The sequence below is a fragment of the Vulpes lagopus genome, chromosome 5, assembly GCF_018345385.1.
Source record: "Vulpes lagopus strain Blue_001 chromosome 5, ASM1834538v1, whole genome shotgun sequence".
NCBI classification, from domain to species: Eukaryota; Metazoa; Chordata; class Mammalia; order Carnivora; family Canidae; genus Vulpes; species Vulpes lagopus.
Window position 1 is genome coordinate 79,789,686 of NC_054828.1, and position 15,306 is coordinate 79,804,991.

General features: G+C 49.0%; 1 protein-coding gene across 3 annotated transcripts in view; it reads left to right on the top strand.

The window, feature by feature from the left end:
• Window positions 1-15,306, top strand: part of IGSF3 (immunoglobulin superfamily member 3) — a 91,564-nt gene that overhangs the window by 52,793 nt on the left and 23,465 nt on the right. For 2 of the 3 annotated variants that reach the window (XM_041755833.1, XM_041755832.1), the window contains exons 4-8: window positions 424-834; window positions 6,263-6,652; window positions 8,034-8,093; window positions 10,611-11,012; window positions 14,246-14,650. In XM_041755833.1, coding sequence (XP_041611767.1) covers window positions 424-834; window positions 6,263-6,652; window positions 8,034-8,093; window positions 10,611-11,012; window positions 14,246-14,650 — 1,668 coding nt within the window. The remainder of the gene's footprint in view (window positions 1-423; window positions 835-6,262; window positions 6,653-8,033; window positions 8,094-10,610; window positions 11,013-14,245; window positions 14,651-15,306) is intronic. The other variant, XM_041755834.1, reaches the window with a different exon arrangement.

Consider the following 15,306-nt stretch of genomic DNA (forward strand, 5'->3'; position numbering starts at 1 on the left):
AGGGGGTGCAGTGAGAGCAGAGGAAATGAGCAAGGTGTATAGAAATGTAAAACTGCAAGTTCTAGGAACTATTTCCTTTCGAAGATGAGTCAGAAGCCAAGTGACAGTATCTCAGGACAGAACCAAAATGAACAACAAAAATCTTATTTGACCTAAAAGAGAATTCTTTTTACACAGTATTTTCAGGGAGCTTATTTACTATGAGACAAAAAATGCAATTCTACCTGTTATCCAAGTGTTATTAAAACACCGAACAGGTTAAGTGTAAGTGTCAAAAAATTGCAAATTCAAGCAGAACACTCCTGTTTCTGTGCCACCGGAGGCCTCACAGTGACTGCTGAGTGGGCTTGGGTGGCTAGCACCCCATGAGGGTGCAATTCTATGGCTTTGTGACCGTGCACTCGGCACATTTCTGTGTTGCAGTGATCCCTGACACCCTGCAGACCACGGCCATGCCCCAGACTCTGCACAAAGTGGAACAGGATCCTCTGGAGCTCACTTGTGAGGTGGCCACTGAGACATTCCAGCACAGCCACTTGTCTGTGGCCTGGCTCCGGCAGAGAGGGGGCGAGAAGCCCGTGGAGGTCATTTCCCTGAGCCGAGATTTCGTGCTTCACTCCAGCAGTGAATATGCCCAGAGGCAGAGTCTGGGGGAGGTCCGGCTGGACAAGCTGGGGAGCGCCACCTTCCGCCTCACCGTCTTCCACCTTCAGCCCTCTGACCAGGGCGAGTTCTACTGTGAGGCTGCCGAGTGGATCCAGGACCCGGACGGCTCGTGGTATGCCATGACCCGAAAGCGCTCCGAGGGAACCGTGGTCAACGTCCAGCCCACTGGTCAGTCCCTCTTGTCCCCATTCTGTGCCGGGTGGTGAGGGTTGTCAGACTCTGGGAGACTGTGCAGACTCCTTCTCTGGTTACCTCTGAAGGTACTAAGAGGGTCTACGTAGCTACGTAAGATCTGTCCTTCTGGGCACATGGGTGGCTTAGTGGGTTAGGTGTCTGTCTTCGGCTCAGGTCATGATCCCGGGGCCCTGGGATCAAGCCCCGCATGGGTGGGGGGGCGGGGGTCCCTGCTCAGCAGGGAGCCTGCTTCTCCTTCTGCCCTGCTTGGGCTCTCTCTCTCTCATAAATAAATAAACTCTTAAAAAAAAAAAAAAAAAAGTTCTGACCTAGTGAGTCTTGGAGGGAGCAGCCCAGACTGAATCCAGCTTATAGACACGGTTTCTTTGCCCTCTCCATGGAATTTTATACTTTCTGGAAGTACAAATCCATTTTCAAAATTGGGAGATTTTACATGAACCATCTAGATCTGATGACTGGGCACCCAGTGGCTACCCAGTTTTTGATGGTGTTGCCTGTTTCAGGGACCAGTCCTGTTTAATTTGTAGAAGACATTTGAGATTCTGAGCCTTCCAACAGAGGTATGAAATTGTGATCTAGAGAAATTTTGGCTTGAACTATTATTATTTTTATATTAATACGTCTTCAGTGGTGTTTTGTAACCTCTAAATTGCTTTATCCTATATTGCTTCATTATCCCTCAGAAGTTCTGCAAGGTAAGTCGGTGGTGGCGGGACAGATACCAAGGGCTGACTGCTTTATGGCAGGGCCCAGGGAGAAGTCACAGGGTAGGTTGTCGAGGCCAGCCTGGCCTGGGTATCAGATTCTCCCATAAAGGCTTTCTCAGGTAAAAGACCTGGAAAGGGGGTTTCCTGATGAGGCTGAGTGATATGTTTGTAGCTGAGGCAAAAAGGTGGTAGCACCGTGAGCTGAGATCTTCCCTGACTCCTTGTATTATTCTTCCACAATCTCTCGACTGCCCCACACCCCCAAATCCAGTCATGCTCCAGATCAGAGCTGACCAGTGTTGCTGGCTGCCTCCACTGGGCAGGCTCTCTGTGGGCCTTGAGTCCCCTGGCTTTGGTTGCAGGGTGGTTGTCATGCCATCATCGAGGAGCAGAAAGTGGCCCGAGAACCCTCCTGTGTCCTTCCTCTGTTGAGGGGTGTGGTTTGTGGGAGATGAGCTGGGGTCTCCTCTTCAGGACCTGACCCTGACCTCACTGTCCCATTTGCTACATACAGTCAGTGATCTTGGGCTTCCTCCACTAGTTCTTGGGTCCTTCTAGAGCAGTGCTTCCACCTTAACCAACAGGACACATTCCTGAGCCAGGCTCCTGTTTGGCAGGTGGTGGTGGTGGGGACCTGGGAAGCTGGATTTCCAATACACTTCCCAGGTGATTCTTCTGCTGCCTATGTTGTCAAGCACAACTCTATAGGTAACAGGGGCAGAAGAGATTCTCTGGACATCTGATGGGCTTTTATGAGAAGGGTCGGCTCCAGGAAAGAGAGCACTATATGTGCTCTGTTAGGCCCCGCACAGCTAGTAACTTCTGGGTCTGTCAGTGCTAATATATCTGTGGAAGGCACTTCGTCTCATATTTATCCTTTCCCTTCCTGGATGGCTTTAAGATCAGCTTCCAAAGTCTGGACCAAATATTTGAATCTTAATGCTTTTAAATTAGGTTGCATCAGTTAATCTTCTTTATTTTAATCTTACCAATTTGGGATTAAGACTTTTTGAATTTGCCCAGCAAATGTATTTGGACTAAGCCAGCAAAGGAAAAACTAGATTAAAAAAAAGAAAAGAAAAAAAAAAGGCTGATGACTTTACTCTGTGCCCCTGCGTTCTTCAGGTTCAATGCTTGCAGCCTCATCTTTGCCCTCTCTCAGCTCATTTCAGTAAATGTCTAGTATGTCCCTGCTTCAGTGAAGGAATGGTGATAGGCATTGGAGATTCAAAGATGAATAGCTCTTAGGGCCTGCACTTGGGGAAGGCTGGTGGCTGAGTGCTGAGGTCTGTGATGCTACTGTGTCTATGATGCCCTGGGACACAGTGACTCAGAGGCCACAACATGAAATTTTCCCTGAATGGGAGAGTTAAGGCAAGTCCAGGAAAAACCAGCAAATTTGGTATGGTGGGCTGATTCTGACGCTTGATGAGACATCAGAGGGACAAGCATAAAGGCACAACATTGTGTGACATGTTTGGCAAGCAGAGAGGAGTCCAGTGCCGGCAGAGGTTGAGTCCCAGAAATGAGTGACAAGAGGAAGGAGGAAACGTGGTCTGAGGGCCCCATATGCTCCAGTGCAGAGCTTGGCTTTGACTCTGTGGGCCCAGTGTTTGCAAGCTGTTCTTCTTGGGATCCTAGGAGCCCCTCAGAGGTGCCTGCCAGGCTACACATGGGATGTGTGCATGTTCATGTGCACATGTGCACACCAGGGGGTGCTGGAGGGAGATGTGTGAGGGCCACAGTGTTCTCCTGCTTGCCTCAACCAAATGTTTTCTGTACTGGGCAGCAAAAGATTCTGTATCAAGAAAGTGCCCTTTCCTCTGCCCCTTCCAAAGAATGTTTGAAAATCACTGCTGCAGACACTTAAAGGGGGGGAAGTAGAGATTTAAAGCAAGGAGTGACACAATGAGATCTGGGTGCTAGAAGGGAGAGACCACGGATGCCAGCTGGAAGTTGATTAAACAGGTTGATCCTGCTGTGGAGAGACCAGGTAGGAGACAGCTCTAAGGCCAGGGTGGGAGGCACCTGGGTGGCTCTCTGGTTCAGTATCTGTCTTTGGCTCAAGGCATGATCCTGGGGTGCTGGGATTGAGTTACACGTTGGGCTCCCCGCAGGGAGCCTGCTTCTCCCTCTGCCTATGTCTCTGCCTCTCTGTATGTGTCTCTCAAGAATAAGTAAATAAAATCTTAAAAAAAAAAAAAAGAAAAGAAAAGGCCACTGCTGGGTCAGCAGCAGTGCCTGGAAAGCAGGCAGTGGGTGCTAGGAACAGAAGAATGGGGAGCACCATCATGGAATGAGAATCCACCTACTGGGAACCCTGAGGCTGGCACTCTAGGTGATCCTTGAATCAGGGGAAGGAAGGAGGGGGAAAGACGGGTATTGAGAGCATGCAGAGTCCTGCTTAAAAGCTTCTGCTTCCCCATTGGTGGCAACCTTGGTTGTCTTTTCTTCTGTTTTTGTAAGTTTTAGTTAAGGAGTCCATCCTGCATGCAGAATCCTGCAGATATGCTCAGTAGGCAAAGCACTGTCCATGCCCCACCTGGGAGAGGTGAGGGCCCAGGGAAAGCCCATGGGGTAGTAATTGGAAAAGGCACAAGAGAACAGCAGCAGTAAGAGGTCAGAGGAGCAGATCTCAGTGAGAAACACTGAGAAACCGAGGGGGCAGTCAAGCAAGAGGAAAAGTGGGAAGGGAAGTGTCATGGAACCTAAAAGAGGAGAGTGGGTCCAAATGGAATCCTGCTTGAGAAAAGCCTTTGGTGTGACTGGTGGTGGTGGAAGGCGGTGTGTTAGGGGGATCACTGGTGACATTTGCTAAGTCAGTGAAGTGTGGAAGAAGGACGAGAAGCCAGACTTCAATGAGTTGAAGAGTGCGGGAGTACATGGGAAGAAGCATAAACCAATTTCTAGAGGTTTAATTGAAGGGGTATCACCAAGGACAAATTGCTGCACAGGGAGGAGGTGGTACGCTGTCAGTCTTGTGTCTTCAACCTGGGAATGTGAAGGCTTTACCAAGCCATGGGGATTGTCCCAGGAGAGCAGTAGAGCTTCTGGCTGCCACAAGTCCAAAGCCACAGCTATAGCCAGCCTAACTCTGAGAAAAGGGACAGTTCTGAGGTCTAGGGCACCTTTTGGCATGTCTTCAGTGCCATTTATGTGAACAGGATGCTTTTCCTTTCTTATCATTGATATTGAGTAATTGGGCTTGCCACAGAGCCACTCTCCAGCAGATAGTTTGGGCACAGGTCCCCACAGGTATGTTCACCTGGGCAGGGGGTGTCTGAACAAAACCTGCTTCTTTTAGGCCATGCCTTGTAGGCCTGGTCTTTGGGGGAGGGAAAGCTGAGGCAGCAGCCGTGTCATTGGAGGTGAGCCCTTGGATGTCCTTGAGTGTAGTTTGCTTTCTTGGGAATTTGAGGCAACAAAGGGAGGAGCTAATTTGCCAAAGAAGATGAGTACCTGGAGAAGGATGCTAGCCCATGTAGGAGGAGAGAAGGTGGAGAGCCCAAAGAACAGGAGATACAAAGCCAAGCTTGGGTTGGGGAAGAGGGGGATGTTGGAGCAGTGTACTCATGATTCCTGTGATTTCTCAGGGAAAGAGAGCTTTTATCTGCTCAGAGGGTACATAGGATCAGGGAACAAAAATGGGGCAAAGGTCTTAAAGATGGTGGTGGAGGCTTAGAAAGGTCAGTGTAAGGAAGACAGGCAAGGTCAGAGCTAGCCAGTATCCAAGAAGTCCAGCATACCTGGAATGTGATGTCCCCTCCTTAGAGGGGCACAGCTAGATCTGAGAGGAGGAGGGACCCAGCTTCAGCCCTCCTCCCCAAGGCCCTGTGGTTCTGTTTTCTCCAAACCTTCATCCTTCTTCTTAGCCCCCACTTGTGCCAGAGATACCTGTGTCATGGAGGTGGTAACTGTCTCACCAGGCGGGACACTGTTAGTGGGAATGAGCCCTTCTCTGGCCATCCACTCATTCCTGGTTAGACGGCCAGCTCTCCAAAAAGTGCTTGGGTTCATTGAGGTCCTGGGCTTTCAGTAGAAGTTATATTTTCCCTCTCCATCCTTCCCCAGATTTGTTCTGACAGGTGGTGACCAGCAGAGGGACATTTGTTTTCCTATTGCCTGCAGAATTTTCTCAAAGATTGTCTTCCCTGTGTCTTAATTCCAGTGTGCACAATGTATTTCAATCATATGTATGTTTTTGAGTATATACTAGGAGCGGGGTCAGCACTTAGGCCACAATATAACTTGGTCTCTCACATCTTAGTGGGCTGGGTCTGACAACATCTGCAGAAAATGTTTGTAGTTAGGTTGCTTAAATGGAGTTCTGGGAGTACAGGTCAAGGCTAGATAGACCTGGGTAAGTGATGTCATATGTGATATTCCTCATTGACCTCTGAGGGTCTAATCCAGGGCATCGCAGGCTGCAAATAGAGCCCCACCGGTCTCAACTGGGATGACAAGCCCCTTAGACTGTGTGGGCCTAGCTACCTCTGAGTTTGCTCTGTGACCTTCAGGAGTGTCTCTGGTCCTCAGATCACGGGTTGGATTTTTCCCCCAAGACCAGCAGGGAGGTGCCTTCCCGGAGTTAGCACAACACAGAAGGCCTGGGTGGTGGGAGTTTGCTGATGCGTTGGGGTAACCGGGGCCCGGGTTCACCCAGAATGCATCCGTTTTGTCATATGTTCTCTTAGACAAGGAGTTCACTGTTCGGCTGGAAACGGAGAAGCGACTGTACACGGTGGGGGAGCCGGTGGAATTCAGATGCATCCTGGAGGCTCAGAACATTCCTGACCGCTACTTTGCCGTCTCTTGGGCCTTCAACAGCTCGCTCATTGCCAGCATGGGGCCCAATGCGGTGCCCGTCCTCAACAGTGAATTCGCCCATCGGGAAGCCAGGGGCCAGCTAAAAGTGGCCAAAGACAGTGACAGTGTCTTTGTGCTGAAAATCTACCACCTCCGCCAGGAAGACAGCGGCAAATACAACTGTCGAGTCACAGAGAGAGAGAAGACGGTCACCGGGGAATTCATCGACAAGGAGAGCAAGCGGCCCAAGAACATCCCCATCATAGTCCTCCCCATCAGTAAGTAGAGAGATGTGTTGCCTCCTTTGCCTCCCCCTGGTTCCGTCTGTAACTTGACGTCACCGAAGAGAATTCAGGGGACAGGTGAGCTGTGTGGGCAGAGGGCAAGGGCAAGGCAGAGAAAACCCTTCTTAATCCCTCTCCCTTCTTCAGCTCGCCTGCCCATACTTAGCAACCTCCCAGTTAGGCAGAATATTGGGATGTGTTTGCAAGTGGGAGGGGACATCCCAGAGCTGAGCATTAGCAGCCCTCTGTAAATGCCAGCCATGCCAGCTCAGCTTGGAGGAGCATCAGGAATCCAGGATGGCTGTTTGTTTGCTCCCATGTGGGAATTGAGTCCCAGAAGAAGTGGGTAGATGCCTACCTTGAAATCTTACTTACGAGGGGCTGGTCTTTTGTGGGAGGAGTTTAAATCATAAAGCATGTTATAAAAAAAGACTTGCTGCCTGGGTTTTGAGTTACAAGGCATTTCCCTAAATGTCTCTTCCCTATTGAAATTGTATTTTCAAAAGTCAGTGAATGGGACCTCTCCTGCCCTCCTGGAGTGTAGCCTTTCACTTAAAGCTTAGCCGGTGTCTAAGGCTATCTATCGATAGGTGGGCTCCTGCCTCCATGGAAGCTGGCCTTGTCTGGGTTGGGAACCGTTGTGGCTGAGAATTTGGGGTACTACCTGCATTTGCTCCTACTGTGTTTACTCTCCCCTAGGGTCAGGATGTTCTCATTAACATCTCAATTCTCTCATAGTTCTGTTTTTAGAAAAAAAAAAAAGATAATTTAAAGCTTACAGTGCCCTGATTTTAAACAAGCCAGTGAAGTTTTTAAACTAACCTTTAACCTTTTCTCAACTGCTCAGACTCTTCTTTCCCTCAGCCTTGTAATGATTCTCTTTACGTTTCGATTTACACTTTTATATTTTTAATATAATTCTCTTCAAACGAGAAGGAAAAAGTAGATATGGGTCTTGCCATTTTTTCTTTCCTCGTCACCAGGATTCCTTTCTTACGTATTTGTTTATTTTTTTTAAATCTCTCACACACACCTAATTATCTTGAAATTATTTCATTTCTTAGACTTCTTTTTTTTTCCTTCTTCCTTGCAATGCCTAGCATGGTGCTTTGCATAGGGTAGGTGCTTGCTGAGTATTTGTAGAGTTGAAATTGTTGAATTGAATGCCCACTCTCTTGACTGTTTCCCTGTTGGTTTGTGCTTGTCTTAACCACAGACTCTCTACTTTTAAATCTGCGACTAATTCCTCACTCTAAGGACCCAGTGAAGGGCAGCCACACTGTTTACTTCCTATATCTTTTATACTAAGAGATTTCCCCCAACCCCTTACAAGAACTTGTTTGATGATCTGTGGCCTGCTATATTGCTTTTCCAGCAGATAACTGGGTAGTTAAAGTCCCTCAGCACCACCAGATCCTGCCCCAAGGCCACTTGGGTAAGTCTACCAAAGTACAACGATCACATCGGTAATGGTGATAATACCTTGGATTTTAATGGCGCTTTTCCTCCCAAGAGCCCAAGTGCTTCTGCATATATCACTTCCTTCTCCGCTCCCACCCCTCAAATCCCTGCAGAGGCCCAAATCATATCCATCCCAGGAATGAAGAAGCCAGAGCACTGTGCAGAGAGGTAGCTGAGCCAGTTTCATTAGAGGTTGAGCGTGCATTGCATTAGGAATATTTGCTTCTAACTCCAGATCCACTGCTCTGCGCTTGGCCTGTGCTATATCATCCACCTCCTGATTTGAAATTTCATTTGCGAACATGCAGTCAGGTTCTCATTAGTCTGTCCTAGTTTTCACTTAATCCAGAGAGTTTTAAATTCTCAGCTGCCTTTTCTCAGGCCTGGGAACACTTGTAACTAGTCTTAACAGGCAGCGCAGCATGGGGTTTGTATCTACCTTTGCCTGGGCCACCGGTGTGGTTTTTCTTCCCAGAGGTTCACATCGAACTATGCAGTTCTTCCAGGCTTGTTCGAGCAGCAGAGCACCAAGCAGCAGCCCCCATTGTAAACCAGCCAGGGCTTATGGAAGAGTCCACTGGGGTAATAGTAGGGAATGGCAGTGACGCCCTGCAAGTCATCCTTCTGCCAGAGGCAAGCGAAGGGATGTTTGTCCCTTGATGCTGGGTTGTCCTTTCAATTCACCCCATGGAATGATAATGCTGGGGATGAGTCGTTAACCTAAAGAGGAATTATTAATGATGATGATGATGAGAAATAATTACCCTATCCAATACAGTCAGTGTCGTGACCCCAAGAAGTAGGGACTTTTGGCATCTCTGTTCTGCATATGAGAAATGAAGTGTGGGTAGTTTAAGTAAGAACCCCAAGTCTGTAGAATTAGGAAGCAGTATATCTGGGCCTGGAGCCCAGGTCCACCTGCCTCCGAATCCATGCTTTTATCCACTTAGTGCTATAGATGGTGGCTAATCAGGAGCCTCCTCATCTCCATAAATCATCTTGGTAAGGCTCTGGGGAAGGTTCCCCTCCTGGGAAAATTCTCATTTCTCCACCCTGTCCAGACCTCTTGTTCATGTGAAACAAGCCAGTCCAGAATGGATACCAGACATCTCACCATATAGCACGAACTACCTGCTGGGGCTCGGTGCTCATCTTTGTCTGTTTCTGCCTGTGGGAAAATTATGGGGGGAAAAAGATTGATTTGAATGCATGGTTATGGGTGTATATGTGTCCCCTGTTCAGTGTTTGGGTTTGCCTCCTAATCTGGGATTTGATTTAATTGATTCATTTTAAATTGTTATGTTTCTTATAGGTGGTACCCAGAAAATTGAAGCAGAATTAGTTATGATGCTTTGTATTCTTTGATTCTTATGGGGTTTTTAAATTCAGTATAGATAATTACACAAAATAATGTATGCATAATTAAGACAGATTCGAGCAGCCATGGTGTTCATAAAAACAAAAGTTCTCAGGAATAGTAAAGTTCATCGTGATCACAGTGAACACTTTTTGGAAAACCTGCTAAGTGTTAGGTGGCTTACATGTCTTGTTGACTTTTTAATCTTTAAAAAACTACACAATATAAATAGCACCATCCCTATCTTATAGAAGAAGACATATAGAGTTGAAATAATTCGATTGAGTGACTTCAGAGAGCTGAGTGAGTTGCAAGAGAGCAAAGGGAGTGGATCCTTATCCCAGACTTTGATTGGCAGGATGTTTTAAGGTCGAAGCAGTGGCAGGATGTTTTAAGTGGAAGCAGGGCTGACTGTGCATGGCAGGATGGAGAGCCGGCCTTGGTCTGTTCCTCTGCTTTAATGAAGAGGATGAGTGCTTGCTCCCTTCTACTCTGTGAAACTAGATGTCTGCTCCATTATTCCCTACACCCAAGCAAGCATGTGTTATCTTCCAAATACTTCCCATCATTTTTGTTCTGCTTGCTAATATTGCCCCGAAGGGCTCAAATGGCCCATTATGTATGTTCTGCTTTTATTTGACTGCTGTAGCACTGAACAGTGGGAGGACTGAGGTGAAGTAGAATTCTCAAGTCACTCAATTTACTGCAACTCTTGAGCTGAAAAATCCTTGAACCTCAGCTCAACAGATTCCCTGATAAACGGTTTTATGTCCTAAGTGTAATGCCATTGTGTTTGTATTCCTTACAACACAATGTTTGTGTGTTTGTGTTTGTATTCCTTACAACACAATGTTTGTGTGTTGTATTCCTAAGTCTCAGGTCTTAGACCCTCATCCCACACATTTTTCTGGTGCCCAGCACAGGGCCTCTCCTAGGTTTTGGAGCTAAAATCCTAGGTAGCAATGGCCAGAACCAGCCAGGGCTTGCAGCAGTAAGTGCCAGAGGGCTTTAGTCCTCCGAGGTGAACTGTACCTACAGAACATGACATCTTCCCCCATCCTCCTTTTGCATCTGGAGGGAGGGTGCAGAAGCAGTCAGAAAGGCCCAGCGTAGCCCTCTCTCCCTCTCCCCCAGAGAGCAGCATCTCCGTGGAGGTGGCCAGCAATGCCAGCGTCATCCTTGAGGGTGAGAACCTGCACTTCTCCTGCAGCATCCGCACGGCAGGCAGGCCGCAGGGCCGCTTCTCCGTCATCTGGCAGCTCGTGGACCGGCAGAACCGCCGTAGCAACATCATGTGGCTGGACCGGGATGGCACCGTCCAGCCAGGCGCAGCCTACTGGGAGCGCAGCAGCTTTGGGGGCATCCAGATGGAGCAGGTGCAGCCCAACTCTTTCAGCCTGGGCATCTTCAACAGCAGGAAGGAAGACGAGGGCCAGTATGAATGCCACGTGACCGAATGGGTGCGGGCAGTGGACGGCGAGTGGCAGGTCGTCGGGGAGCGCCGGGCCAGCACCCCCATCTCCATCACAGCTCTCGGTATGTAGGCGTCCGACAGTCTTTCCGCGGGGCTGTCAGGAGACTACTCCCACTTCAAGAACCTTACTCCGACTTCTCCTGTCAGAGTTCTGGCAGGAAATGGATGGTACCCTCCAAAGGGTTTAAGTAAAGGGACTGTATAGAAGTTCATGGGGGGTTGATGGGGCCTGTGGGACGCTTTGGGGCCCCTGGGGGCTGGTGTCAGGGGGGGGGCGGGGGGGGCGCTCACTACGGTCTGTGTGGTGGGAGTGAAGTTCGAAGAATTCTGGCTGGGGGAGCGCAGCCATCCAGCAGGAGCAGAGGCCACTGCCAGAACTGGCCCCCCCCAGGGCAGAGCCCCTCTCGCCTGCCCCCAGGCTCTCCTGCCCGGCAGCCCAGGGGCTCAGCCCTCCTTAAGAGGCCAGAACAGGGCAGACAAGGGTAGAAAATGCTCTTCGGCCATTTATTTAGCATTTACTATGTTCCCTAAGCACCTAAGCTTAATCATCCCTTTGAATTTTCACCCAGCCAAGAGCTAAACACTGATTTTACAAGGAGATTGAGTGTGAGACCGGTTAACTCATTTGCCCAGGGCTACAGCTTTTAAATGACAGACCCACAATCTGAACCAGGGGAGCCAGGAGGCCCTCAATTTTTTACAAAGCCTATGCTTTTTATCTGTTCCTCTGTAAGGCATCTCCTTAGGAAAGCCACTTCCTCATTAGCATGAAATTAAAAGATACCTTGAGACTTGCTAAGACCAGAGAATTAGATTTGCTTCTCACAGGGCAGTTAAAAGAGGCTTCTATCAACGTTGATCTGCTTAATACAATCAGTATATTCAATTTTAAAAGGCCAGTGTGCTACTTCTTGTCTTGTTAAGTCTTCCTGTTTATCAGAACTGCCGGCTGTGACATCAGTTGTCCTCAGTGGCTTTGTGTCCCACTCCTAGGGATTATGTTGCCCACCGTCCTCATAGGCAGATCTGGTGGTGCTTGCAGATACACCCTTAGGAAAGATGGCAGCCCCGGCTGGTTTGCCCTCAACAGAGTGCTCTATTCTCCCCACCCAAAGTTAGAATTACACTCTTTTTCTGAAAGCTTAATCCTCAAATTGACCTGCTTCGTGCAGCAGTCATATTGCTCAGATTTCTATCTGTAGAAACTTAGTCCGGTGGTTGAGATTGCTGATCGGCTCAATCCCTGGGCCTGTACTCAGCACCATTGTGGACCTGTGGGAATGGCTCCTGTGAGGAAATGTTTGGGTAACCAGTCACCATCATTTTTCCTACCTTTGAGGTTAGGAACGTCCAAGGAGTGGTTAGCATTAGCCAGGAGTGCTTCTCAAGAGGTAATCTGACAGTAGCTGCTGATCCCCAGAGGTTTTTCATTCTTACCATATGTCTGTGGCTCCACAGTCAGGGTCTCACCAGGGCCTTAGACCTGGGATGCCGGGGCTTGGTTCTGCTTCCCTATCCTCTACCCTTGGGGCTCCTATGGCCAAAGCCAGGATCAGGATGGCCCAAGCGGGTGGGGCAGGGGAGAGTGGAGGGTGCTGTGGGTTCAGGTTGTCTTTTGGTCTAAATAGTGACTGACACAGGTGAATTTTCATATTGGTGCAGTTTTACTCTTAGCAGGTGCCCCGGCATGATAACGTGTAGGTACATCATTCAGCTTCAGGTGGGCTGTTATAATGACCATTCAGTTAGTGTAAGTTGGGTGCCCTGTCAAGCCTGGACAGAGTCATTTGCTTGGAGAAGCTCTCCCTCCTTCAGGTGTTGAGGCTAGGAACCCCTGGTGTGTGTCCTATCCCTGAGGTCCTGTGTTCTCCCACCCTCATGCCAGCATCTTCTGCACACAGGGGCACAAGTGATCATCACAGCCACTGAATGTTTAAGGATGGATCTCTGGGTCTTAACATGTTTTTTTTAAGGATACATAAAGATAGCTTATGAAATCCAAATTGAAGATCTAGAGTTTTCAGCAAATCATGCCTACCTATTTGCTGACATAACCTCCCCATATGAAGCCAAAGGATTCATTCTGTGCCTAGTCTTTTAACCACAGAATTTAAACTACTTTCCTTTATGTGTATTTTGTTTCTTTAGCCAACCACATGTTTAACAAAATATAGCATGTCCCAGGTACCACTCTATTCCAAGCAGGTTGCAAATATTAACTCACTTAATCCTCACAAGGACCCATTTTATAGACGGGGAAATCAAGGCAGAGAGAGGTGAAGTGTCATCCAGCTAGAAAGGGTTACAGTCAGGCATCTGGTTCAAGAGTCTGTGCCTTTAACCACTTTCCCTATGTAAAGCCACCTGATAAGACAGACCCTCGACTCTGCTATTTACTAGCAGCTTGATCGTGGGCAACTTATTTAACTTCTCTGTTTTTCTTCGTCTATAAGAAATGGATGGTATGCCAGAAGGTGTTACTGATGCACAGTGCTCAGTAAATACTGACTATTCCCAGTTTTATGATTATAACCAATGTATTAATATTAAGTAGTATTTCAAGGTGAAGGAACTCAGATAACCCCCACTGAGGAGTTGGTATCAGGGATTAGTCTGCTGCCCGTCAGTAAGGAGTATTGCGAGCTGCACAGCCTACTGTGACTGCAGAAACCCACCTTGCCCCAGGTCCCCACCTGCTCAAGGTCAGGCAATGTGATGTGGGTCCCTCCCTGCCCATCTTTCCTGGATGTCACAAGGTAAAACGGAAAAGGGACTGGTGAGCAAGCCTACGCTGTGCGCCCCAGGGAATGCGTGGCACATCCTCCATCTGCCACCCCCTTCTCCAGCCCCAATGCACTGCGGACCAGACAGAGGAGGTGTCAGGGCTGGGGGGTGGTGTCCATCTTGCCAGCAATGAATGACGTTGGCTTGGGGGATCTTTTCTCTTGTTTTAGCATGGGATCCCCATGGTTTCTGGGAATGGCTCTCCCTACATGACCTCAGTCCCTGGGAGGGGACTTATGGGAGGCAGATCGACGTGAAGGTTTCATCAGGAAGGATTCACTTAGTGCTACTCAAAGAGAATTGCCTCTGGCCTCTGTATATGGCATCTTGTGATCTTCTGGGCTTGTGCTTTAATGCGAGAGCTAAAGTCATACTGGCCTGGGCATCAAGAGAAACCCAGAGCTTTGGCTCTGCTCCGCCGGCTTTGCCAACAGCCCCATCACTGCGGCATGCTGCCCAGAGAAAGCCAGGTGTGTCCCCCCTAGCTGCAGTCTCTCTGCTCTCTCTCCAGAAATGGGCTTTGCCGTCACAGCCATCTCCCGCACGCCAGGTGTGACCTACAGTGACTCGTTTGACCTGCAGTGCATCATCAAACCCCATTACCCAGCCCGGGTCCCTGTGTCCGTGACGTGGCGGTTCCAGCCAGTGGGCACTGTTGAGTTCCATGACCTGGTGACTTTCACCCGGGACGGAGGGGTCCAGTGGGGGGACAGGTCCTCCAGCTTCCGAACCCGCACGGCCATCGAGAAGGCGGAGTCCAGCAACAATGTACGCCTGAGCATCAGCCGAGCCAGTGACACGGAGGCGGGCAAGTACCAGTGTGTAGCCGAGCTGTGGCGGAGGAACTACAACAACACCTGGACGCGGCTGGCCGAGCGCACCTCCAACCTGCTGGAGATCAGGGTGCTGCAGCCAGGTCAGGGGCTCGGGGTGGTAGGGAGTGGGGTGTGCGTGCTTGCCCTGGGTGCCAGGCACGCGGGGAGGGAGGGAGAGGTGCACATCAAGTCCTCGGTTGTGGGGGCGGTGTGTGTGCTGCCTTCATTTCCCAACTTTTTAACTTGAGAAATTTCAAATCCAAAGGTAGCTGCAAGATTTCCCATTCCCTGGTCGTGCTGGTCAGTGGTTACCATCTTACTGCATGTGATTTCTCCCTCTGTTTGGTCATTGTTATTGTTTCTGAACCATCTGAGGGTAGCTTGCAGGGGTCGGGCCTCCTCCTCCTCAGTACCTAGGACTAGGACACTCTCCTGTCCAAGCACAACACTGCTGTCAGGCCCCAGGAATTCAACAGGATTATAGGGTGTTACCAGCATTTCCCCCATTGTCCCAACAATGTCCTTTATAGTTTATTTTTTTTTCCTTCCACACCAGAATCCAATCAGGGATTAAAACCACTTTTAGTTGTCATGTCTTATTTAGGCTGTCTCTTTACCTAATGTCATCTCCTATAATCCTTGCAACAACAGAGTGGAGGGGGGACCATTTTCCCCTGTTGGCAGATAAGGAATGTTGAATGCAAGAGGGAACATGAGAGGCACTTACTGAGTATCTCCCTTGTGGCAGGTGCTTAGG